This window comes from Pavona decussata, unplaced genomic scaffold (assembly GCF_977016875.1).
Source record: "Pavona decussata unplaced genomic scaffold, jaPavDecu1.1 SCAFFOLD_40, whole genome shotgun sequence".
NCBI lineage: Eukaryota > Metazoa > Cnidaria > Anthozoa > Scleractinia > Agariciidae > Pavona > Pavona decussata.
The window spans coordinates 1,203,829-1,231,252 of NW_028145462.1; the positions used below are offsets into that span (position 1 = coordinate 1,203,829).

At 39.0% G+C, this 27,424-nt stretch overlaps 1 protein-coding gene and 2 long non-coding RNA genes across 3 annotated transcripts in view; all 3 read right to left on the bottom strand.

Moving 5' to 3' along the window:
• The window catches only part of LOC146483080 (uncharacterized), a 286,359-nt gene that overhangs the window by 204,185 nt on the left and 54,750 nt on the right, over positions 1-27,424 (bottom strand). The window lies entirely within an intron of this gene.
• LOC146483089 (uncharacterized) lies at positions 13,461-16,842 on the bottom strand. The gene is made up of 2 exons (XR_014863969.1): positions 16,572-16,842; positions 13,461-14,123 (listed from the first exon to the last, which is right to left on the bottom strand). It is a non-coding gene; the product is annotated as an uncharacterized LOC146483089 (long non-coding RNA).
• Positions 19,217-26,166, bottom strand: LOC146483090 (hypoxanthine-guanine phosphoribosyltransferase-like). Its single transcript, XM_085106290.1, has 10 exons — positions 25,694-26,166; positions 24,375-24,508; positions 24,158-24,207; positions 23,838-23,903; positions 22,738-22,755; positions 21,837-21,915; positions 21,192-21,239; positions 20,727-20,773; positions 20,558-20,587; positions 19,217-19,287 (listed from the first exon to the last, which is right to left on the bottom strand). Exons 1-10 carry the CDS (start codon positions 25,855-25,857, stop codon positions 19,240-19,242), a joined length of 684 nt encoding a protein of 227 aa, XP_084962416.1. The 5' UTR covers positions 25,858-26,166; the 3' UTR covers positions 19,217-19,239.

A 27,424-nucleotide genomic window follows, 5' to 3' on the forward strand; every position in this document is an offset into this window, starting at 1 on the left:
CAGTAAGAAACTAGTGTATTTTGGGTTAAATGTTTTAGAAAGGGCCTGAAAATTTTGAATTCTGTCTTAAACGGGATAAGGAAATCGGAGAATTGTGTCTTAAGTAGGGTCAGGGTTTGAAGGCCCTGTCCGCACCTCCCTGACCCAAAAGTCACACTGTAGCTAAAGTTTCGGTATTCAATTAAATACAGCGGTTGATCTGACTTTTAATTGTGGTGCTATTCGAGTAATGGATAAACTACTTTGAGGCAAATGGGCTCCGTCCGTCCTCAGCCAAAATGCTGTCAGAAACCACGAAAGAGCCTGTTTACAGTTTAGGCTTGAGTTGTTCAACCTTCTCTTCAAAATTGCCATGTTCTTCCTGCATGTGCCGCTGAAACGCGCACAAAACGGCGATGAACTGTTTTAAGATGGGTGTATCACAGGTAACAGCCTCGTCTTCAAAGCACTTGACTTACTCGTGGTAGCCTGCATTGTTTTTGTTATAATCGTTGAAGTGATGCTCAAACCTGACCTCGTCTTCTTTGAAACATTTGCGCATAGCTTACAGTACTAATTGTGTATTTTAGAGGGATGCCAATTCTGGATATCAGTCCAATACTAGAATGACTGAATCAGTTATAACAAAAGACCAACCCGAGGTGACTTTTAAGGTGGCTGGCATTGTTTTCAAACATTTACTTCAACGGATCAATACTGCCACTCTTTATCAGTTGATACAACAATAATGGAATGAAAGAAATGCCTAATCATTGGTGAACAAGTTATGGTCGTTTTTCTCGGCATAATAGGTCGCCCTAATAGCAACAGTATAAGCAGTTAAAGACACCCCTAATTCTAGCTTTAAGTGGTTGTAACACAAAAACGAGCTAGGTGAGTCTCATTTTCATTATCTCATTTTCGCTTTAGTTCTTTCTCGCTTGCTTACTAAAATTTACAGCACATCCAGTTTTCCTCCATGGTTAGTTCATCCTGTGACCAGCCACCAAAATTGCTGATATACAACATCTTTGATATCTGGTACAGCGCAAACCTGAATTTAAACTGTGAACAGGCTCGTTAAACTGAAAGGGCTGTCCGAATCTTGGGAAGCGCCATGGGACATTTCATTTTACGGGCGTCATTTTAGCGATTGAACAAAGTTCACCCACCGATACTGGTCAAGTTCTCTTTCTCCATTATTCCTATGAAAGAAAAAAAAATGGAGAAATGAGAAAAGTAAAAAACAGACATGTTTGATGGGGGCTCGAACCTGATCCTAAAGGTAGTGGTTTGGGCGTGGTGTATGTCGTTGCATTGTTTCCTTGGACAAAGACCTCTACCGAGGATTAAAAATGCCAGGCCAGATGACGAATTGCTGTTGGGTGACAATCATTGCTATAGCATCGCATTCATCTGGTCAGGAAATATGAAATCTGCGTTGAAGATCGTCGACTGAGTTAATATCAGCTTTCATTCAGGAATTAAACTAAGAAAACCTACCGACTGTGTTCCAAGCAAGCTGTAACTATCTTTGTACTGGGTAAAGTGTAAATATAAATTAATTTTCTAGATTCAGTGCTATTTTGCAATTATATTTGCAAGTTGCGGTGATATATTTTTTTTGTCTCATCTGTGAATTTATATTTGCAGGATTCTAAAACTTAAGGAAAATTTATTTTATTGTTTATATACATACGCAAGTCCCCCAAAGTATGGACTGTGGCCACAAAACAAATTCTCTTGGGCTGCCTGTGTGTTGTCAACTCCAATCCTCTTACATGAAGAACATACTTCAAAAGAATCTGGGAACTAATTTCTAAATTTCAATATGGTTGGAATCCCTAACAGAGTATTCGGTCGATTTGTTCGCCCGTTACAGCGGCTAGTTTTTAACTACTGTAAACGCGGAGGAAGCAGCAGAGGAATAAGGTAATGCACTAACTGTTGAAAAGGCTTTTGTCTTTTCGTGAACCTCTTTTGACCGGCATCGCCTCGTGTGTTTCTCTCAGGGAATACATTGACAAGGAGATCGTGGAATTTGCAAAGAACAATCCTGAAGTTACAGTTTACGTCAGAGAACGAAATGGGAAACATCCCAGGATCGTTGCAAATTTTCGTAAGTTGATTTCGTAAGTTAATTAAGCGTAATGGATGTCCAATTAAATAAATTGTCTTCAAGTGGTTTTAAAAATGACCCCTTGCAATTGATTGTGCTTTTTCCTGCATAAATAAAAAAATGACTGTTTAATGCGCCGATCAACTCGAAACTTCAACATCCCCCCCCCGGGCAAACCCCGGGCATTTGAACTTTTGAAGATTGGATCGTTCAAATTCCCGCCCCTCGGGCCAAAATGGTGTTCAAATGCCCTACCTTATCGTCGGATTTGTCTGTCAAATGCCCCTCCTAAAGAACAATCGTTGTCGGCTCCTGTCATGAGTTACTACAAAAACCACAACTTGAACATTGAAACTAATGATTGGAAGTTGAATTTATTAAGTCGGACAATGTCAATCAGCAAGTGTAAGCTGTTCTATTAAACTCTGAAACACGGCAAAGGTTGTTTAACGAGAAATACATAATAACATATTTAAAATGAGTTAGCCGGCTACGTAGACTGTTCGAGTGGCAGGGTATTCTGCAGTTTAAGCCAAAGCGGCGGTTTTTCATTCGACAATGTTTTTTTTTCTTTAACTGTTCACTGCTGTTTTATGGCTATTCTAAAAATCTCTGCAGACACAAATGCGGGAGAAAGGCGCAGCTTGACTCATTGCATAAAAAACTACATTGTTTAAAACTCTAGAAATACATATTAATTAGTTAGCCGGCTACGTAGAATGTTGTTCGAGTGGCAGGATATTCTGCAATTTAAGCCAAAGCGGTTTTTCATTCGACAGTGTTTATTTCTTTCACTATTCACTGCGGGGCAAAGCCGCAGCTTGACTCATTGTATAAAAAATCTACATCCTTTTTATATAATCTATAAAAATAATTAGTATTTAAGCACTCTCACTTTTGAAGACCTTTTTTTTGTAAGCTTTTTTTGTAATGCTGTATCTCTAAACTCCTCCATCTCGTCCAAACACGTGTTTGTAGCTGTTAGCGACTTCGGGGCCCCCCAAAAAAGCGATTTGAAACCTGACACTTCCGGTTCAATTTTCCCCACCCCACCCAGGCAAGGTCAAATTCCCCACCCCCGGGAAGGCCTTACCTGTCAAATTCCCCACTCCCGGGCACAGAAAATAGTCAAATGCCCGGGGTTTGCCCGGGGGGGGGGGGGGGGGATGTTGAAGTTTCGATTTGATCGGCGTATAATGTCAATGTATTTAGTGCAGAGCACTAATTGGGGGTACTTTCCAGATCAAATTGGTATTTTGTAATGTTGGTTTTTTGAGGAGAGGGGAAAACCATAGTACCCGGAGAAAAACCTCTCTGAGCAAGGATGAGAACGAACAACAAACTCAACCCACATATAATGCCGAGTACGGGAATTGAACCCGGGCTACATTGGTGGGAGGCGAGTGCTCTCACCACGGTGCCATCCCCCCCCCCCCCCCTTCCGTGGGTAGTACAGATGTCTCACCCTTTTGGTCTGCTGAGTACACTTGATTGTAAAAACGTTGGCACTTAAAAGGTATAAACCGTGAAGGATAAGACCCAACAGCTTTCTGACCTATCAGCTTATTTATCTTCATGTTGTTAAAAAATAAAAGTATATGCAGTTTTTAGGGCTTAAAATTCACATATTGCTCACAGACAAAGAAAAAGACATAAAATATGCACATGCCAATAAATTATCCTATTATTTTACCAGGTTGCATTGTTTACAAAATATAAATATTGAAAGTTTGCACAGGAAAACTTTTTTCAACTGAGTGTATACACAACAAAAATGCGTATGAAATCAAGTGTGGCTGTGTATTGTACTTATCTTAGTCATGCTGATCAATTGGTGTTGAATAAAGACCATTAAGGCTGGTTGAGACTGCTTGACTTTGCCATACCAAGAGGTGAAGACGATGGAAGTGAAATACTTAAAATTATACATAAATTTGAACTGGGGATGAAAGAATGCTGCTTAAAGGGGAAGTATTATGCAAATTTGCTGTCATTTCAAAATCCAAAAATGTTTGTCTGTCAGCAGAAACAAAGAAATAATTGTCAGTGTTGTTGTAAATAATTTTTATCACCCCAGTGCAATAAAAATGTCGATTAGTGCCTCTGGCCAGAGACAGAGTAGGTTGGTATGGATTGAAACTTGAAAAATGTTAGGCTAATTTTTTTCAAGTTCTTGTATTTTTTGTTTCCAAAATGTGCTAGAACAGATAACAAGTTGTTCCTTTCAAGAATTGAGTTGATTTTTTTTCCTCTTGTCATTCTAGAATTATTTGGCAGCTGATTGAAGGTCTTAATTCATCATTTTTAACAAAAGATATCAAAAACGCCATGATACTTCCCCTTTAAGATGCAGACATTACTGCAATGGCTTGCAGTTCAGGTGCATCACTTCCAAATTTTTCGTATTTATTTACTTTTGTGTTTTAGTGAATGGCAACAGTAAAATAGTGGAAGTGAAGAACAAAACTCCAGAGGAGATCGAAGAGTGGGTTGAAAGACTTAGCCATGAATCAGGAGTAAAAGTACAAAGGATAAGACAATTTTGGCACACAGAGAATCCTTCCATACAAGGAACATGGACACCATTCCTAAACAAGCCGCCATCACTGAGACGGTCAACTGTCAATGGATCTACGGTGCAAAGACAATCAAACAGTTGAATCTGTGTGGATGTAGCCAACATTGGAGACATTGGCGAGAAATTACCAAGTTTGGTCTTGTTCAACAAGGTGATTGTAGCACCTTTTTGCCTCCCCCACCCAAAACTCTTTTCCACTTATTACCTTGTAAAAAGCTAATGTTTTGAGAGGGTTGTCCAAGTTGGGAAAGATGTCAGCAGCAAAAACTGTAAAGTGGGCAGCTTATGCAGTCAAATGGGCCATTTGCGAGTTGCTAAGGACAAAACTTTTCATATAAAAATTAGTTTTGTTTGCATGTGAATGTAAAATAATTTCTAATTAAAGCAATGTATGATTAGCGTCACTTTCTTAATGAGGTTCAAAGCAACTCAACAATGTCCTACCAGTATTTGTATAAAGCTGTAGCTTTAAAGAAACCACAGTGTCAACATGCATTTGGTGAATTTGTTGAGTCATGAAGACAGTCTTTATGTAGTGATCATTTTCTTTATTCTCCTGAGCTGTATGCTTGATTAAGTAGATATTGTGGTGAGAAATAAGGTGCTGATCATTATTAAGATGTTTAGAAAGGTTTTAACACCCCTGGCAGACTAATTCCTCTAAAGATGTCCCTGCAAGGGCAAGTAATTCATGGTACTTAAGGTACCATATAGTCACCCACATGACCCTAACCCTCCATATAGTCACCCTCACCTTACCATGAATTACATGCCTCTGCAAGGAAATAAAATCCCTCTGGCTTTTAAAGGGTGGGGGGGGGGGGGGGGGGTGAATTTGCTTGAACATCTGAATAAAATGTAAAATATAAAAAAACAATTGAATTTTTTTTTGTTATTTCTTTTGGCATATTGTGCTCCATCAGTGATTGCGTGAACCTAAGTGTATATGACAAGAAAAATTATTTGTTTCGTCAAATCTTCATGTCGTTCTCATATGAAAGTAGAAAATAGATTCCTTATCAATTTTTCTTCCCCACTTTTGACATATATAAAAGCATCAAATTTCAGTTTCGGTTGGGTACAATACAGCGCAAGATGGGAGACTGGGGATAATAGGGCGGTGATGTCTATAAAGGAGCACTCAGAATGTCGCGTATTCAAACGGCGAAAACAGACACAGTGTCGATCAGTCTCTGTTTACCGTCTATGTTTTACGGTTTGAATACGTGACATACTTAACTTTAAAAAAAATTGAAACCTTTTTTATGTAAATAATAACTGAAATAATTTAGTAAACTCAGACTCACAAATAACTTTTCAGCTTTGCGCTCTAAAAGTGAAAACCTTATCTTAAAGGGGAAGTATCACAAAAATTTGATGTCATTTCAAAAGCCAAAAATGTTTGTCTGACCATAGGCGGCCCAAGCTCAAGCTGTGAGTTGTGGTGATTATCTTGCATAATAACCGTCACGGCGCAAATTTGAGATCATCTGGCGTAATAACCGTCACGGCGCAAATTTGAGAGTTTGTATGGGAACATTTACGATCTGGTTTAGGAGGTAAAAATTCCGTAAATTTCTCAATAAAAATGACATACCTTGTGTATATGGTGTACTGTTTGTTGATTCTCTGTCTCCTTTTGCTGATTTGAGGTCATTTTAGCGAGTTATCGTTTCCTGGGTTTCACTCCTGAGTGTGAAACCCAGGAAACGATAACTCGCTAAAATGACCTCAAATCAGCAAAAGGAGACAGAGAATCAACAAACAGTGCACCATATACACAAGGTATGTCATTTTTATTGAGAAATTTACGGAATTTTTACCTCCTAAACCCGATCGTAAATGTTCCCATACAAACTCTCAAATTTGCGCCGTGACGGTTATTACGCGAGATGATCTCAAATTTGCGCCGGTTATTATGCAAGATAATCACCACAACTCACAGCTTGAGCTTGGGCGGCCTGTGGTGAAATCGACGATATCAAGTCGCAGTTGAAGGGCTTGGCAAGAAAAGATTTGTTAGCAAGCATCAGCTTCTTTAAAGAAGGAATCGAGTTGCTGTATGAAGCGTTTGGTAAGGCAAGGCGCAAAAGGGAGCACGGCACGATAAAGGAAGAAGCAGCAGCTGGAACAGCTAGTGCTGAAGCAGTTTCTCTGGCAAAAGGAATGAGAAGACTGGAGCTTACTGACGTGGATGAGTCAGCTACCAGGACGCTTGCCAATGCAAAAGACAGATTCAAAGATGCCCGCAGAAAAGCGACAGAAGCATTCGCTAATGAAGCTTTGGAATTGTCTGATCGCGTACTGGCCATGCAATATCGAGTAATGTCGACAATATTGGAGACAGTAGACAATCCCAAGATCGCATTTGCAGCGTGTAGTGTGTGCATTGAAGAGCTACACAGTCTGTCAGCTGTTAAGGAATGTTTTACTGTCGAGCTTAAAGAAGGCTTCTGGGCTCGGTTTAGTAAAGAAGAACGAAGGGCGATTATTTCCGCCACTTCAGTGTCATGTGAATCGCACCATTTACGATGTTATTGTGATGGTCAGTTTTAGCAACAACCCGCTATACGCAAACAACTGGCCTTGTGTTGATACCGGGAAAGAGAAAGTGGATCCACTCTTTGAAAGAAGAGTTTCTAAAGTGTTGCAGAAACAAGGTATGGAGCACTGCTGTGCACTATGGTCATTTGGTCAGGAGGGTGAAGAGGAGCACAAGCTGAAGAATCCTACGGGTATCGCTACAAACAGTTTATTATAACAGACGATTCGGATTCAAGTGTGAAAGTGTTTGACAGCAGGGGAAAGTTTGTTCTCCAATTTCACCCTGAACGCAATGACACTGGGACGGGCTTACGTGTTTTAGATGTCGCCACTGATGTGAACAATAGCAACATCTATGTACTGGTCAGGCTGGCGAGGCCTGGGGCTGAGTGGGAGCGTGAAGTTCAGGTATTCAGTCAGACTGCTGACCTACTGCACAAGTTTCCCGTGAGGGGAGAGTACTGGGGCAAACTGGCAGTCACCAATAACAAAGTGCTGGTACCAGTGAGAAGAGAGACTGTGCATGTGTACGAGCATGAGGGGAGATATGTACGCAGCTTTGGAGAAGGGATACTGAAGAATGCATGGGATATCACTGCTGGTCCTGATGGCCAGATCATGGCAAGGAATGGTTCCTGTGTGTTCATATTCACCGAAGATGGTAAACAGCAGCGTGAATTCAACATTAACAACAAAGAAGATGAGTACTGGCGCATTGCATGTCATCCATCGGGGGAATTTGTTGTCGTCGCTGGAGAGGAACGAGGAACAGAGCACCTGTGTGTGGCAATATACACTAAAGATGGTGAGTTCGTGAGGAGAATAGTAGTAGCTGAAGAGAAGATATTACATATGGCTGGGATTACAGTGAGCATGGAGGGTCACATTGCTGTGGCTGTTAAAGGTGACCGTAATGTCAAGGTAATTGTTCTTTAGAGTTAATGATTCTGAAACACAAATCAACATTTTTTTAGTGAAAACTAAAACGGAGGAAAAATCATGAAAACAATTAACTCATCTTTCTTTGCGACAATTCAGGTTATCAAGTGACTATGAAGACAGCCATTACTGCTTAGCTTTCGACTGTAACATGTAACTACGTTTACTGGTGTTTTAACTTTTGTCTTTGTTTTTTTGGGGGCTTGTAATGTATAATTCAATATCATTTGTGATGAAGAAACCTTACGAAAATATACAAGTTTTAAAGTAGCATAAAGAGTGTAGGTATATTGAGGGTGTATTCTTTTAGAACAATTCTGGTTATTCTTATGGTGGTCCAGGAATAACGGAATACACAGAATTTTTTTCTGCAACTGAAAGAATGCAATTCTGCCTATTCCCAGGGGCGTAGCCAGGGGAGGGTTCCAGGGGTTCCGGAACCCCCCCTCTCGCGTCAAGGAACCCCCCTCTCCTATTTTTAACAGTGATTTTATCCCAGCAAGAGTGTAATGGACTCTCGACATCTGGACCGAGCGGTTCGATCTGGCGGTCACTACCGCGGCAAATGTAGGTGTTGTGTCCTCCATCTCGCGCCGGATCAATCAGCAGCAGCACGGCGACAATGTACCAGCACAGACACCATCTGATTACTGTTAGAGGACAGTTGCTATTCCCCTTCTAGACCATCTGCAATCATAGATGAAAACATACTTTAATCTTACTAATGATGCTGCCTTGTCCCGCCTCTTGAATCTTCTTCCTGAGCTGGTAGCCGTTGGAGACAGAAAACCTGACATTGAAGCAGCGTTGGGGTTTTATGAGATCGACCTTCCTTCTCCTCATGTGGTTAATGTTGAGCTCCTGCGATGGAGCAGAAAGTGGTGCAGCACTGAGGATGCCGACCTTCCCACCAGTGCAGTTCAGACACTCCCAGCATGCGATCGAGAGTTCTTTTCTAACATCCACACCTTGATCCGCATTTTGTGCACATTGCCAATAACGTCAGCTGAATGTGAGCGCTCATTCAGTACACTAAGAAGGTTAAAACATACCTGAGGTCGACCATGTTAAGCGAGCGAGAGCCTGGGCTGGCGTTGATGAACATCAATTACCACCGAGACATAAATATCGAGGAAGAGATAAACACGTTCGCTCAACGGCAACCAAGACGTCTTCTGTTTGTGTAGCGTTAACGCCAAAGTCTTGTACATAAGTAATGTAAGGATTTTAGACCAACCGTTTTCGTTGGAACCAATTTGGAACCCCCCCTCCTCGAAATCCTGGCTACGCCCCTGTATTCCTATCTACTCCTTGTATTCCTATTACAAAATAGTCCCAAAAGAATGCTCCCCGAGCCATCTTCACACTCAGTTTAATCCAGTTATTAATCTTATTAGAATGGTGAGATGGCAATTAAGGGTTATAATTAGAACCTTTTTATTTTATAAAGTTTGCCTGGCCTTAATTGTTGTAGCTGTTCAAAGGGTTTTTTTTATAAAAACGGTTAGTTATTTTGCTGCTATGCAGTAATGTTGCTGTTATTTTTAAAAACTCATCAAGGAGCCTTGAAAATAACGAATCAAGGAGCTCAACTTCTGCCCATGTTTTTTACCTGTTATATGGCAAAGGATGCCGGAATTTCTTTTTTTTTTTAAAGCTCTTTCTCTTTAAGCTATTTGATCCTGATTATAAATGATTATATTTTTGACAAACTATTTTCATGGAAACTGGTGAATTATTTTCCTTACTAAATAATTTGAAGTATTGTTAAAATTATACTTGATTTTTGTCTGCTTACAAGTATGAGTAGTGAAAAAGTTTCCCAGGACTAGATTGACAGCTCCACATGCAACTATTGTCCTGGCCAATAAGACATTTGTGACACTTGACTGTTTTGGCAATTTTTCCCATTTTACTTTGCTTCAACAACATCGACATCTTCCCTATAAGTCGCTCATTAACATAATGTCTCCCTCCCCCCTCTGTTCAATGTTGAGGATTTACACTTGTTGATTTGTCTTTGTTCGTGGCCATTTGTAATGGAGGGAGAATGCATAGGAGTAAAATCATGTCTGCATATCGGCCCAAGTAAGGCCTCCGTTCCAAACAATTTGGCCAGGATTGTATAATGAAAATATACCTGCATTGTGGGGCAGTTGAATCAGACCCTTGGGTGCCAATGATTTGATTTTAAAATACATGTTCATGCAGTTGATATTTAATAATAATAATAATAATAATAATAATAATAATAATAATATATAATGATTTTTATTCTCCACAAAAATGTACTCACTTATACAGTTATCACTAGTGACCGGTGCTTGTAATACAGTTTGTCGCAAGAGAATCATTTAGTTGAGTAATGTGGCTTTCTTAAGAGCTGTAAAGAATTTTGAGACCACATGATCTCATGTCTTTTGAAACAAAAATGATTCTTAAATTGATGTAATTAACCCACTGGTCAGAAATATTAACAGTAACTGTTACTTTTATTAAAGTGTATTTACTGGTTTATAATCTTGTGTAATCACTGTGTATACTAATGAACACTGATATTGGCCGTAAGTCAACACTAGTCTAGGAAGAGGTCATGTCAGCACTTAAGGGAGTTTAGGAAAACTGTAGTGTTTGTTTGAGTTGACATAAACATTGAAGTTCCCCCAAACCTACTGTGGTTATATCGTGTAATTTAAGGACGGTGCCTACTAATACCGAAGTATTTTTGTGCGGTTTATGAGTACGCGGGAAAAGCAGATCTTAGCAAGGCCTATTGGAATCCAAAAAGAAAATTGGGGGTAACCACGCATTTTTCAGAGATAATTAACATTAATATCACTAAAAAACGCCAAAATATAAAGCAATGTATGGGATTTTTTCCTAAATTGAAGCTTAATCATCTCTGAAAAATGCATGGTTACCCCCAATTTTTTTTGGAGATACCAAAAGCATTTGGTAAGTTCTGCTTTCTCTGTATAGTTTTAAACCGCGCAAAAATATTCCTATATTAGTAGGCACCACCCATAGGAAACCCGAGTATCTCCAGATGCGCAGAATGTATGCGCAGTAACAGTAGTAGGCACCGTCCTTAACAACTCATACAAGTTTGTAAATTGAACAGTTTTCGTTGTTACAATGAAGGTTTACAGGTATATTTGTTTTGAAGTATTACAGGGGAAGTTATTTGGCATGAAAATTCCCATTTTATTTTCCTGGTTTTATTTTCACATAAATTCAAGTTTTATTCTCAAGATTGAAATATTTTTTTTTACTCTCAACTTCATAGACTGCTCCTCTGACAACTTGCTGTGTATTATGGTGTAAAAGATTCCTCGCTGTCTTTACCGAAATACTGTGTAAATGATTTCTGAAACAGTCTCATCCCAGCGGCTATACTTGCGTTCAATAACATCTGAACTATCACACGTCAACATTTCATCCACAGACTGTAAAGTTAGAACCACATGAGTGAAGCAAGGTTAATAAGAACATCTGCAGTTTTTTTTTTCGTCACTGAGAAGCCATGAAGTGAAACAGATGCGATGCCAGTGTATTGCCTTGTACAAGTTTATTCCCAGAAAGGTCAACATGATTTCTAGGAATCAGCAATGTTCGGGTGACAATGGGATCACGACCAAGTCACGTGGGTTGTTCTGAGAAAACTTTAATGATTTTCGCTCCAATTTTAATCATCTATTACCTTGGCCGAGTGAATGAAAGAAAAAAACGTTTTTTCGTGAAAATTTATGGGAAGAGAAATTTATGAATACGAAATAGGATCAAGCAACGCTTCTTTCCGATATTCGCAAGTATATTCTTGGTATCCAAAAAGAAAACTGGGGGTAACCATGCATTTTTTAGAGATAATAAAACTGAATTTGGAAAAAAACGCCATACATTGCTTTGTATGATGTTGTATGATGGTTGCTTAATTATCTCACAAAAAAATACCCCGCTACCCCAAATTATCTTTCGGGATTCCATTAGCCCATACTAAGATAAGCTTTTTCCGCATAGTCACAAAGTATGCAAAAATACTTCCTTAATTGTAGGCACTGTCGTTAAACGTAGAAAATTAGAAGATCCTTTAAAGGGGAAGTATCATGGGTTTTTTTAAACTCTTTTGTTAAAAATGTTGAATTAAGACCTTCACTTTGCTTCAAAATAATTCTGGAACAACGAGAGGAGAGAAATCAACTCAATTCTTGACAGGAACAACTCGTCCTCTGTTCTAGCGCATTTTGGAAACAAAAATATGATAACTTGAAAAACATTAGCCTAACATTTTTCAAGTTTCAGTTCATACGGGCCCACTCTGTCTCTGGCCAGGGGCACTAATCTACAGTTGTATTACTTTGGGGTGATAATTTATAACAAAACTTGACAATAATTTTTTGTTTCTGTTGTCAGACAAACATTTTTGGCTTTTGAAATGACATCAAATTTTTGTGATACTTCCCCTTTAAGATAAGGTTTTCACTTTTAGAGCGCAAAGCTGAAAAGTTATTTGTGAGTCTGAGTTTACTAAATTATTTCAGTTATTATTTACATAAAAAAGGTTTCAATTTTTTTTAAAGTTAAGTATGTCACGTATTCAAACCGTAAAACATAGACGGTAAACAGAGACTGATCGACACTGTGTCTGTTTTCGCCGTTTGAATACGCGACATTCTGAGTGCTCCTTTATTGACATCACAGCCCTATTATCCCCAGTCTCCCATCTTGTGCTGTATTGTACCCAACCGAAACTGAAATTTGATGCTTTTATATATGTCAAAAGTGGGGAAGAAAAATTAATAAGGAGTCTATTTTCTACTTTCATATGAGAACGACATGAAGATTTGACGAAACAAATAATTTTTCTTGTCATATACACTTAGGTTCCGCAATCACTGATGGAGCACAATATGCCAAAAGAAATAACAAAAAAAAATTCAATTGTTTTTTTATATTTTACATTTTATTCAGATGTTCAAGCAAATTCACCCCCCCCCCCCCCCCACCCTTTAAAAGCCAGAGGGATTTTATTTCCTTGCAGAGGCATGTAATTCATGGTAAGGTGAGGGTGACTATATGGAGGGTTAGGGTCATGTGGGTGACTATATGGTACCTTAAGTACCATGAATTACTTGCCCTTGCAGGGACATCTTTAGAGGAATTAGTCTGCCAGGGGTGTTAAAACCTTTCTAAACATCTTAATAATGATCAGCACCTTATTTCTCACCACAATATCTACTTAATCAAGCATACAGCTCAGGAGAATAAAGAAAATGATCACTACATAAAGACTGTCTTCATGACTCAACAAATTCACCAAATGCATGTTGACACTGTGGTTTCTTTAAAGCTACAGCTTTATACAAATACTGGTAGGACATTGTTGAGTTGCTTTGAACCTCATTAAGAAAGTGACGCTAATCATACATTGCTTTAATTAGAAATTATTTTACATTCACATGCAAACAAAACTAATTTTTATATGAAAAGTTTTGTCCTTAGCAACTCGCAAATGGCCCATTTGACTGCATAAGCTGCCCACTTTACAGTTTTTGCTGCCAACATCTTTCCCAACTTGAACAACCCTCTCAAAACATTAGCTTTTTACAAGGTAATAAGTGGAAAAGAGTTTTGGGTGGGGGAGGCAAAAAGGTGCTACAATCACCTTGTTGAACAAGACCAAACTTGGTAATTTCTCGTCAATGTCTCCAATGTTGGCTACATTCACACAGATTCAACTGTTTGATTGTCTTTGCGCCGTAGATCCATTGACAGTTGACCGTCTCAGTGATGGCGGCTTGTTTAGGAATGGTGTCCATGTTCCTTGTATGGAAGGATTCTCTGTGTGCCAAAATTGTCTTATCCTTTGTACTTTTACTCCTGATTCATGCCTAAGTCTTTCAACCCACTCTTCGATCTCCTCTGGAGTTTTGTTCTTCACTTCCACTATTTTACTGTTGCCATTCACTAAAACACAAAAGTAAATAAATACGAAAAATTTGGAAGCGATACACCTGAACTGCAAGCCATTGCAGTAATGTCTGCATCTTAAAGGGGAAGTATCATGGCGTTTTTGATATCTTTTGTTAAAAATGATGAATTAAGACCTTCAATCAGCTGCCAAATAATTCTAGAATGACAAGAGGAAAAAAAATCAACTCAATTCTTGAAAGGAACAACTTGTTATCTGTTCTAGCACATTTTGGAAACAAAAAATACAAGAACTTGAAAAAAATTAGCCTAACATTTTTCAAGTTTCAATCCATACCAACCTACTCTGTCTCTGGCCAGAGGCACTAATCGACATTTTTATTGCACTGGGGTGATAAAAATTATTTACACAACACTGACAATTATTTCTTTGTTTCTGCTGACAGACAAACATTTTTGGATTTTGAAATGACAGCAAATTTGCATAATACTTCCCCTTTAAGCAGCATTCTTTCATCCCCAGTTCAAATTTATGTATAATTTTAAGTATTTCACTTCCATCGTCTTCACCTCTTGGTATGGCAAAGTCAAGCAGTCTCAACCAGCCTTAATGGTCTTTATTCAACACCAATTGATCAGCATGACTAAGATAAGTACAATACACAGCCACACTTGATTTCATACGCATTTTTGTTGTGTATACACTCAGTTGAAAAAAGTTTTCCTGTGCAAACTTTCAATATTTATATTTTGTAAACAATGCAACCTGGTAAAATAATAGGATAATTTATTGGCATGTGCATATTTTATGTCTTTTTCTTTGTCTGTGAGCAATATGTGAATTTTAAGCCCTAAAAACTGCATATACTTTTATTTTTTAACAACATGAAGATAAATAAGCTGATAGGTCAGAAAGCTGTTGGGTCTTATCCTTCACGGTTTATACCTTTAAGTGCCAACGTTTTTACAATCAAGTGTACTCAGCAGACCAAAAGGGTGAGACATCTGTACTACCCACGGAAGGGGTGGGGGGGGGGGGGGGGGATGGCACCGTGGTGAGAGCACTCGCCTCCCACCAATGTAGCCCGGGTTCAATTCCCGTACTCGGCATTATATGTGGGTTGAGTTTGTTGTTCGTTCTCATCCTTGCTCAGAGAGGTTTTTCTCCGGGTACTATGGTTTTCCCCTCTCCTCAAAAAACCAACATTACAAAATACCAATTTGATCTGGAAAGTACCCCCAATTAGTGCTCTGCACTAAATACATTGACATTATACGCCGATCAAATCGAAACTTCAACATCCCCCCCCCCCCCCCCCCCCCGGGCAAACCCCGGGCATTTGACTATTTTCTGTGCCCGGGAGTGGGGAATTTGACGGGTAAGGCCTTCCCGGGGGTGGGGAATTTGACCTTGCCTGGGTGGGGTGGGGAAAATTGAACCGGAAGTGTCAGGTTTCAAATCGCTTTTTTGGGGGGCCCCGAAGTCGCTAACAGCTACAAACACGTGTTTGGACGAGATGGAGGAGTTTAGAGATACAGCATTACAAAAAAAGCTTACAAAAAAAAGGTCTTCAAAAGTGAGAGTGCTTAAATATTAATTATTTTTATAGATTATATAAAAACGATGTAGATTTTTTATACAATGAGTCAAGCTGCGGCTTTGCCCCGCCGTGAATAGTGAAAGAAATAAACACTGTCGAATGAAAAACCGCTTTGGCTTAAATTGCAGAATATCCTGCCACTCGAACAACATTCTACGTAGCCGGCTAACTAATTAATATGTATTTCTAGTTCTTTAAACGATGTAGTTTTTTATGCAATGAGTCAAGCTGCGCCTTTCTCCCGCATTTGTGTCTGCAGAGATTTTTAGAATAGCCATAAAACAGCAGTGAACAGTTAAAGAAAAAAAAACATTGTCGAATGAAAAACCGCCGCTTTGGCTTAAACTGTAGAATACCCTGCCACTCGAACAGTCTACGTAGCCGGCTAACTCATTTTAAATATGTTATTATGTATTTCTGGTTAAACAACCTTTGCCGTGTTTCGGAGTTCAATAGAACAGCTTACACTTGCTGATTGACATTGTCCGACTTGCTAAATTCAACTTCCAATCATTAGTTTCAATGTTCAAGTTGTGGTTTTTGTAGTAACTCATGACAGGAGCCGACAACGATTGTTCTTTAGGAGGGGCATTTGACAGACAAATCCGACGATAAGGTAGGGCATTTGAACACCATTTTGGCCCGAGGGGCGGGAATTTGAACGATCCAATCTTCAAAAGTTCAAATGCCCGGGGTTTGCCCGGGGGGGGGGGGGGGGGGGGGATGTTGAAGTTTCGAGTTGATCGGCGCATTAAACAGTCATTTTTTTATTTATGCAGGAAAAAGCACAATCAATTGCAAGGGGTCATTTTTAAAACCACTTGAAGACAATTTATTTAATTGGACATCCATTACGCTTAATTAACTTACGAAATCAACTTACGAAAATTTGCAACGATCCTGGGATGTTTCCCATTTCGTTCTCTGACGTAAACTGTAACTTCAGGATTGTTCTTTGCAAATTCCACGATCTCCTTGTCAATGTATTCCCTGAGAGAAACACACGAGGCGATGCCAGTCAAAAGAGGTTCACGAAAAGACAAAAGCCTTTTCAACAGTTAGTGCATTACCTTATTCCTCTGCTGCTTCCTCCGCGTTTACAGTAGTTAAAAACTAGCCGCTGTAACGGACGAACAAATCGACCGAATACTCTGTTAGGGATTCCAACCTGCGCCATATTGAAATTTAGAAATTAGTTCCCAGATTCCTTTGAAGTATGTTATTCATGTAAGAGGATTGGAGTTGACAACACACAGGCAACCCAAGAGAATTTGTTTTGTGGCCACAGCCACAGCCCTTCCTTTGGGGGACTGGCGTATGTATATAAACAATAAAATAAATTTTCCTTAAGTTTTAGAATCCTGCAAATATAAATTCACAGATGAGACAAAAAAATATATCACCGCAACTTGCAAATATAATTGCAAAATAGCACTGAATCTAGAAAATTAATTTATATTTACACTTTATCCAGTAGAAAGATAGTTACAGCTTGCTTGGAACACAGTCGGTAGGTTTTCTTAATTTAATTCCCGAATGAAAGCTGATATTAACTCAGTCGACGATCTTCAACGCAGATTTCATATTTCCTGACCAGATGAATGCGATGCTATAGCAATGAGTGTCACCCAACAGCATTTCGTCATCTGACCTGGCATTTTTAATCCTCGGTAGAGGTCTTTGTCCAAGGAAACAATGCAACGACATACACCACGCCCAAACCACTACCTTTAGGATCAGATCCAGTCATGGGTTCGAGCCCCCATCAAACATGTCTGTTTTTTACTTTTCTCATTTCTCCATTTTTTTTTCTTTCATAGGAATAATGGAGAAAGAGAACTTGACCAGTATCGGTGGGTGAACTTTGTTCAATCGCTAAAATGACGCCCGTAAAATGAAATGTCCCATGGCGCTCTTCAAGATTCGGACAGCCCTTTCAGTTTAACGAGCCTGTTCACAGTTTAAATTCAGGTTTGTGCTGTACCAGATATCAAAGATGTTGTATATCAGCAATTTTGGTGGCTGGTCACAGGATGAACTAACCATGGAGGAAAACTGGATGTGCTGTAAATTTTAGTAAGCAAGCAAGAAAGAACTAAAGCGAAAATGAGATAATGAAAATGAGACTCACCTAGCTCGTTTTTGTGTTACAACCACTTAAAGCTAGAATTAGGGGTGTCTTTAACTGCTTATACTGTTGCTATTAGGGCGACCTATTACGCCGAGAAAAACGACCATAACTTGTTCACCAATGATTAGGCATTTGTTTCATTCCATTATTGTTGTATCAACTGATAAAGAGTGGCAGTATTGATCCGTTGAAGTAAATGTTGGAAACCAATGCCAGCCACCTTAAAAGTGACCTCGGGTTGGTCTTTGTTATAACTGATTCAGTCATTCTAGTATTGGACTGATATCCAGAATTGGCACCCTCTAAAATACACAATTAGTACTGTAAGCTATGCGCAAATGTTTCAAAGAAGACGAGGTCAGGTTTGAGCATCACTTCAACGATTATAACAAAAACAATGCAGGCTACCACGAGTAAGTCAAGTGCTTTGAAGACGAGGCTGTTACCTGTGATACACCAATCTTAAAACACTTCATCGCTGTTTTGTGCGCATTTCAGCAGCACATACAGGAAGAACATGGCAATTTTGAAGAGAAGGTTGAACATCTCAAGCCTAAACTGTAAACAGGCTCTTTCGTGGTTTCTGACAGCATTTTGGCTGAGGACGGACGGAGCCCATTTGCCTCAAAGTAGTTTATCCATTACTCGAATAGCACCACAATTAAAAGTCAGATCAACCGCTGTATTTAATTGAATACCGAAACTTTAGCTACAGTGTGACTTTTGGGTAACATTTGCTGCATATGAGTTTATAATTGTTGGCACTTTATTACTATCACTATATAATGAAGGTTTTCCTTTACTGCGCTCTGTGATTGGTTCGCAAAACTTGCGCCACTTTCTCAACCAATGAGAAGCAAAATCAAAACCACTCGTGACTTGTTCGTGTGTGTTTTCCTGCGCTACATGGTGCCTGCTACATGTATTTGCTTCAACTTCTGATTGGTTCATTTCACTGTTTGCTGTAAGTAAGTAATTTACTTAATGTCAAATACACAGGGGTTGGTCTCCCAATCCCCCGAGCCACAGGCTCATGATAAAAGTGTTTGACAATATAAAAAAAAAGCTAATAGCTGTGCTCTGTGATTGGTTAGCAAACTCACGCCACTTTCTCAACCAATTAGAAGCAAACCCCAAACCACTCGTGACTTGTTCGTGCCCGTTTTCCCGCACTTGGTGCCGCCTGCGCAAAATGTATTTGCTTTGCATTTGGATTGGTTCAGTTTACGTCTGTAAAAGGGTAAGCATACTCACTGTCTGTTTGTATCAGATAGGGATGTAGGAAAATAAAGCAAATGAAAAGATAGACAGATTGATGCTTATTTTATTTTATGTTATTTGCGTTAAAAGGAAATGTTCATGGAGACCTTTGTGTTGAAAAAGTCAGGATTTTTATTTGGCATACTATTTGTTATACTAGCTACAAGGCGTATTTCTTCTTTCCATTCTCGTTAATAACACAGATATGCTGTTGAGAAAATAACAAAAAAACTTGTATTAAAATTACGTTAAATCAGGCCAGTACCTTACTGTTTGTGGTTCTAGTACTATCACTGTATGCTTACCACACAGACATTAGGAAACTTGAACCAGGACAATAATTATTTGCCAGTGCCAAGGTGTAAGGTAAAATGCCTTTCAAAGTGATTTCAAACAGCCCAGAAAATAGCACCAAGGACAAAGTCAACTAAAACGTGATTCTCATTTTCTTTAAATAAAACTAATTTGTAATTATTATGTCCACTCACTTTTTTGAAATTTGCCTAATGTGGCTTACATGTAACTATGCAGTTGTCAGAAGCTCCAAGACAGTGTTCAAGTAACTGTCATGTATTCAAGTTTTGGATGGTAGCTGTACTTCAGGGATGGGGTGAGGTGAGCAGTGAGCGAGAGTGAGAGGGTGGGGTAGGAGATGAGGGATGAGGGGTAAGGCAGAAGCTCAAAGATAGCCTTCAAGTTACTGTCATACATTCAAGTTTTGGATGGTTATAGCTGTATTTCAGGGGTGGGGTGAGGTGAGGAGTGAGGGGTAGAGGGTGGGGTAGGAGATGAGGGGTAAGGCAGAAGCTCAAAGATAGCCTTCAAGTTACTGTCATACATTCAAGTTTTGGATGGTTATAGCTGTATTTCAGGGGTGGGGTGAGGTGAGGAGTGAGGGGTAGAGGGTGGGGTAGGAGATGAGGGGTAAAGCAGAAGCTCAAAGATAGCCTTCAAGTTACTGTCATACATTCAAGTTTTGGATGGTTATAGCTGTATTTCAGGGGTGGGGTGAGGTGAGGAGTGAGGGGTAGAGGGTGGGGTAAGAGATGAGGGGCAAGGCAGAAGCTCAAAGATAGCCTTCAAGTTACTGTCATGCATTCAAATTTTGGATGGTAGCTGTACTTCAGGGGTGGGGTGAGGTGAGGAGTGAGGGGTGAGGGGTACGGCAGAAGCTCAAAGATAGCCTTCAAGTTACTGTCATACATTCAAGTTTTGCATGGCAGGTGTACCTAAGGGGTGGGGGTGAGGTGAAAAGTGAGGGGTGGAGGGGGGGTTAAGCAGGAGCTCAAAAGCAGCCTTCAAGTTACTGTTGTACATATGTTGCATGGCTGGCATATCTCAAGGGTGGGGAGGGGAGAGGTGAGGGCAGGGGTGCAGAAACAGATAGACGAACTTGAATTTGCCAAAACATCCAAGGGATGAATATTATTGGCAAAGGCCAATGGCCAACATTCTTTGCAAAAAGGTTCAACACTTACATTGAGATCCCTGAAATATTCATTACAATCCTGCAAAATAGATAAAATATAAATTAAAGTCTGAAGATGAAATATACAATAAAAAATATTCAACTCTCAAGACATTAAATTTCACTTTTTAAAAAATGAACAAAACACATCAAGTCAATGTCATTAAAGTTGAACTCACCAAGGCGTAGCCAACAACAAATTTATCAGGAATCTCAAAACCAATGTCTAAAAAATAAGAGGAAAACAAAATTGCTCTCCTTCAATCTCTCCAAACACATATTATCAGCAATTTCAAGAGACTAAGCATATTGAAAATTCCTCAATCCCCAGCTTCACTGACTCAATTTTAGCTTACTACAGGTAGAGTTACCCCCAGCAATATGGCATGCTTCTCCAACAGTTTGTCAAGATCAGTTATATAACGATTCAAATAAGTGTTCTTCTTCCAATAAGTGTCCCCTTAACAAATAAGAGCCCCACTCTCAATGTTAGGAGTCCTCAGGTATATTAGAGACAGGGGTGTGCAAAGACCTTTTTAGGGTCTGCAATCAATGATTGGGTTAATTAAAAGGTAATTAAAGGAAATTAAAATCATTGAATTTTGTTTAAATAGAGACAACAAAAAAACGAGTATATGACTTACAATCCGGCCGATAGCCAGTACTCCTAGGTGTTCTTTTAACCAGTAAACAAGAGGTAAGAACACAAGATCATTATTAAAGACTCTATTGACCACCAAAGACATGCATTTGTTTAAAGAATTCAACACAATCCAGTGCTTCTAGCAGTGTTCCAGATAAGAGAGGGGTCTCCGGTCAAAAACCCGAGAAGCCTGGCTTCCTGGCCCAACAAAATGAATGGCAAACTTACGAAGATTTAAAGAGAACCAGAGCTATTGACCCCTCAAAATTCTTCATGGACTTTCTGGTTTTGAAAGTTATCTGGAACACTGCTTCTAGACACTGTAGTAAATTTGGGGCACTACCAATACACCCCTAAACAATTCCACATTATTTGTATTCTAAATTATTTTGCTACATTATTGTCATCCTATAGTTAAACAACAGCTGTTTTGAAGCACTCCAATGGATCTGCTTGTCAATAAATTATTATTTTTTTAATGTATATGGGGGTTAGTTTCTAAAGAAACTGTGGTGCTGCGTCGGTGGGGAATAGAAACAAATGCTTGGTTTACCAACAGCATTGACAACTAAAGGTGCATTGGCCACCGTAAAGAGATTCAGGTGCTGATGTTTTGAGGGTTTGCCCTTCGTCTATTTAATGACCCTTGCTACTCTGACAGAAGCTGGGTTGAACTTTGTAAGAGTCGTTAACAGTTTCTGCATAGTGGCTCCAGCAACAATATCCTACATTTATTCAAACCAAACAGAAAGAGCAATGATTAAGCTGAAAAACAACGAATGCTGAAATTTTGAAGACAAGCCCTTGGGTTTAACTTCAGGGGAGTTTAATTTGTTTCAAACGGGTTCATTCTGACCATAGTGAGGACAGCAAAGCTTACACACTAAGACAACAAACTCATCTAGCTGCCCACCACCTTGCATTTGCAAAGGCCAATTTACATGGCCCAATTAGTAGGTTCAGTCATGCTGGCCAATTTACATGTTTACATTTTGTCGCACTTGGCCACTTTCTTTTTCTGTCGGTGTAGCGTGGAGTAGTGGACGTCTGCCAATTCAAAACATCTGCTTCACTGTGACAGATTTTTGTAAATCAGGCTGATTTTCATACTTTCATTTCCTTTCTTTTTCTTTGTCAAATTGGGCCAAATTAGCCCAATATTAATAATTATTATTGGTACATGCAAATTAACTTTTATTGTGTGTGTGTGTGTGTGTGTGTGTGTGTGTGGGGGGGGGGGGGGGTGTTTACATCTAATATTGGGTGGGAGAGGGAGGGGGGCTGGAGGGGATACAATGTATATTTAGAATTTCATGATACTTGAAAGTTGAATGACACCAAGCACTGTCCTCATGTTCAGCTAAGTAAAAAGGTTTACAACATTAACTGCTACAAATCACAACTTACAACAACACACAATAGAATAATGATTGACACTGCAACCTACACTTAAGAGGACGGGCTGTTCCTGGAGGGTCAAAGGGCCAAAAAATTGAGACATGAAAGATTTGAAACATCTGATAAGTGACCGAAATTTGAAAACTTACCTCCACAACTAAAACATGCTGCATTTATAAAAACAACAACAACAAAGTCATCAGAATTACCCAGTAGTTGGGTGAATTTTTGTTCTTATACTTTTTTGGTTCTCTAAAAACAGTTTTAATATGGAGGTGAACTGTTTACCTGATGATTTCATTACTTTAATCATTTTGTTTTCACAAATTATATTTAAAAGCAAGCTGTTTTGTAAGAGACAGGAACCTACAGTGTATTCTGTGTGTCTGGCCAGTTAATAATAATAATAATAATAATAATAATAATAATAATAATAATAATAATAATAATAATAATAATAATAATTATAATAATAATAATAATAAAGTCTTTATTTCCTCACAAGTTAAAAAATACATATCTCATGTCACAATATTTGAGTAAAAAGTACATACATCTAAGTTATTTACAATTAAAATACGCTCACATAGCTAAATTGTATTTAAAAATTAGGCGATTAACATAAGAGTTCTTGAATCTATCTGTATTAACTTTCGGATACTGACTTGTTAGATTCCTTAAATTGTAAGTCGATACTTTCTTCTTGGGTAATAGTCCCCTTAGAGGGTGTCAGTCTATGCCAGATACCTTACTAGATACTTTTCTATCCTGCTTTTCTAGAAGGTTCTTGATAGAAAAAGATTTAAATGTATATTTACGTTTGTAACATCTATCTAGAAAACACTGCATAGCTGTCAGCTCCGCCTCAGAAGCACCATATAACGGCAACCCATAAGTGATGCTAGGAAGCACAATACTTGAAAACAAGTGATCTAACTCTGCCTGAGAATAACCTTCCTTACGTAAGGATCTTAATGTTACATTTCAATGGAAATTATGTAAAACAGAATCAAAATTATACATTTTGTACCAAGATACTGATAGTAAAGCTTTATTGAGACTTGAAGCTTATTCCATCCATCTTTTAGCTTACTCTTTTTATCAAGTACAGGACAAGGTCTCCGATTTGGTCCACAGCCTTCTCACAAGAAATGCAACTTTACCAATATTCCATAGTGTGGGCGTCACAACACCACTCTATGCATCATAGCTACAAGTTGAATGCCGAAGGAAATCAATCTTAAGTTACCTTTCCCTTTAATGACGACAAATCATCACTTCCAATCACTTTAACTTCGCCAGAAGAATGGTCATCCTGCAGTTAAAGTTGCAACAAAAACAGAAAGAAAAAATAAAACTTAAACTGTAATCTGTATAGAAAATGTCGCATACTCATACAAAACAATGTGTTATTAATTCACTAACATTTTTGTGCTGGACATTTAGAAAGTGATGTATATAGAACTGGGTCAATAAGCCTTGTAACTGTGTTGGCATCCACAAATCTCAGGAGATTATGGATATGTGCCTGGAAAGTATATAACTGTACATTAATTTTGTAGAAATTACCTCATAGCTTTTCAATCTGATGAAATCGACAGACATCTGGACTGACCGGTCTGTGAAATTAGAAAAGACACATGTTAAGAGACATAGTATCATTAAAATTAATCAATACTTATTATGATACCAATGATTAGCTGTGATAAGAGATGCCTCCATAGTTTTCCAAGATTCCTGGTGTAGGCTAGAAAAAAAAAACGTGATTGCAATGTTTTAAAATTACCTCTGCTAGCACTGATTGACCTGATACAATCCATCAGGTCACCAAAAAATTGATATCCCCCTTTCAGCACACACAGTCCAATGAGTGGGCCCTGTCCAACTTCACGGCAGATGTTCCTTGCCAATCTTTCAATTCTAAAAGACATTAAACAGACATTCAAGGATGACCACTGTTCAGAGAACAGCCTATTTATATGAAGGCAACTGAGAATGGTTCACAAAAGCAAGACCCCACTTCCCGTCCCTGTCAAAGACTAATCCAGCAAGGGATCCACATGCTATCTAATAAGTAAGGTGATTTCAAGAAGAACAAGGCACAGGATATAACAGTGAGGTCGCACAAGAGCCACTCCTGGCTCACAGTGCTGGAGTTTCAAAACCCAAAAATGTTTGTCTGACAACAGATTAACAAAAAAAATAATTGTCTAGTTTTGTTATAAATTATCACCCCAGTGCAATAAAACTGTCGATTAAAGCCTCTGGCCAGAGACAGAGTAGGTCGGAATGGATTGAAACTTCTCAAACTCATTAATAATTCATGCAGTCAAAAGCCAATAAATGACCTCCATTTCGGTCAGGTGGATGAATCTTGATACCCCAATGAAACACCAGATGAAACACCACCAGGTTTTCATCTGAGATGAAACATGTTTTTCATCTGAGATCAAACATTTGCATTTTAATGAGATTAATTTCTTATTGTTTCATTTGAGAAGACATGTCAAAAACTCGGGCTTCGTGCTTTATCACGGGTTCCAAATACCTCGAAACAGATGAAAGCACTCGGCCTGCGGCCTCGTGCTTTCATCTGTTTCTCAGTATTTGGAACCCGTGATAAAGCACTCGCCCTCGTTTTTGACATATTACTTGAAAAACATTAGGCTTATGTTTTTCAAGTTTTGGTATTTTTGCTTCCAAAATGTACTAGAACAGAGTATGAGTTGTTCCTGTCAAGAATTGAGTTGATTTCTCTCCTCTCGTTGTTTTGTTCCAGCATTATTATGTAGCAAAGTGAAGGTCTCATTTCACCATTTTAAAACAAAAGAGGTGTAAAACCCCATGATACTTCCCCTTTAACCCAGTTTCCACAGCATAAAATAACTTGAGAGTATTACAGACTAACTACTTAATAAGTAAAATAAAAGGGACATTGATAAGAGGGTTAGCTTCTAAAGAAACTGCAGTCCTGTGTTGGTGGGAAGTAGAAACAAATGTTTGGTTTTATCACAGAGTTGATAACAGGTAATTTGGTTGGCCACTGTTAAAAAATATAGATTTGATTGCTAAAATTACCTTTTTGTCTCAGTGTTTAGTGCTTACCTGTCACAGATAAGTCCTTTTGGTATCAAAATAGACTCTACATCTTCCTCATAGTGTTTAGGCAAGCAAAACATATCTAGAGAATAACCTCTGTAGTCATCGGCAATCTGTGTATCAAAATGTGAATATTGAGGTTCTTTTCTGATTGAGGGACTTAGTGGCATTGCAGAGATCACTGTTGGTGCAGCTTTCTTTGGAATCTCGTGCTTTAATGTAATTTTACAGTTGTTAAGGAATAAAAGGTCAACAAAAATGAACCCTGAGTAGCACTAGGGAGTATCACAAGGAATAAGTTTTATATGATCACACACATCAATCAATACGCCTCCTCCATGGTGCCTGTTAAGTTTTGACTCCCATCTAAAATACCATGTAAATATTAGGGAAGATTTCACTATTGGAAGTGCAGTTGCCCAGATGTGTTTTAAGATGCTTTGAACATTATTATAAAATGTCAAGGAGCCAGTGGAGTCCTGTTGCCAAAGGGTGATCACAACATCAACACAACAGTTAACAGCTGAGATACCAAGAAACATACTTGCGTACATCGGTAAGACACGTTGCTTGATCTTATTTCCTGTTCATAAATTTCTCTTCACATAAATTTTCACGAAAACCCGTTTTTTCTTTCATTCACTCGGCCAAGGTAATAGATGATTAAAATTGAAGCGAAAATCATTAAAGTTTTCTCAGACCAACCACGTGACTTGGTTGTGATCCTATTGTCACCTGAACGGCAGGTCTATTCCGGGGGTGAGGGGTGGGGGGTGAGGGGTGAGGGGTGAGGGGTGGGGGGTGAGGGGTGAGGGGTGAGGGGTGAGGGGTGAGGGGTGGGGGGTGAGTTTAACTGGGGTGAGTTTAAATGTCCCTTGACAGAAGTTCAGTCGGTTTCCCCATTAAACCTGTGATAAGGCCCAATTTTAGCAGTGCTCTTATTTATTTTTACGCGGTCGCTCGCTAAATTTTTGCAGGAATGGTTTTTAAAATACCAAGACTGAGATCCTGATCACAGGTTTATAGTTCTGAGATACTACGTCTGCCAACAACCGCGTCTCAATTGATACTAAAGCGCGATAAGAGGCGCCTCATTTTTCAGGCTACCGATAAACTAACCAATGGAATAATGAACTTTGACAGGCTGTTGACAACATTATCACAAGATGTTGATTTCATGCAAATGATCACAAAACACGTTCTTAAGTTGACTTGAAAGTTGACCTGGCTGAACAAAAGCAAAACACTATTATTAAGGATATTGTGTTTTATTTGTGAAATTTTGGCGTAAATAATGGATTAAGCTTTATAATACTTCAGAAGTATGTTTACTGGGGCATTTTGTTCATTAAACTCGCCGCGATACGTAACCGGATCCTAGTAAACTATTTTCATTATTTTTCACTCTGACGCCATTGAAAAGTTTCACGGCGAGGTTTACATTTCACGGCGTGAAATATTTCACTCCTTTATAATTTTACTTTCACGGCGTGACCGGGCGGCGTGAATTTATTTCCCAGTCTTCAGATTCACTCCCAGAGTGAAAACGTTTCGGAATAGCGTGAACACGGCGTGAAATTTCCACCTCACAGTGTGAAGTTTCAAATACACGCGCCGTGACCGTGAAAAAAATTCACTATTTGGAGTGAAATCCATAAGCCCTCTTTTCGCGTGGAGGGTCACATATGGAGACAGTATGACAAAGGGAAAGGGGTTTCTGGGCTGCTATGGAACCCA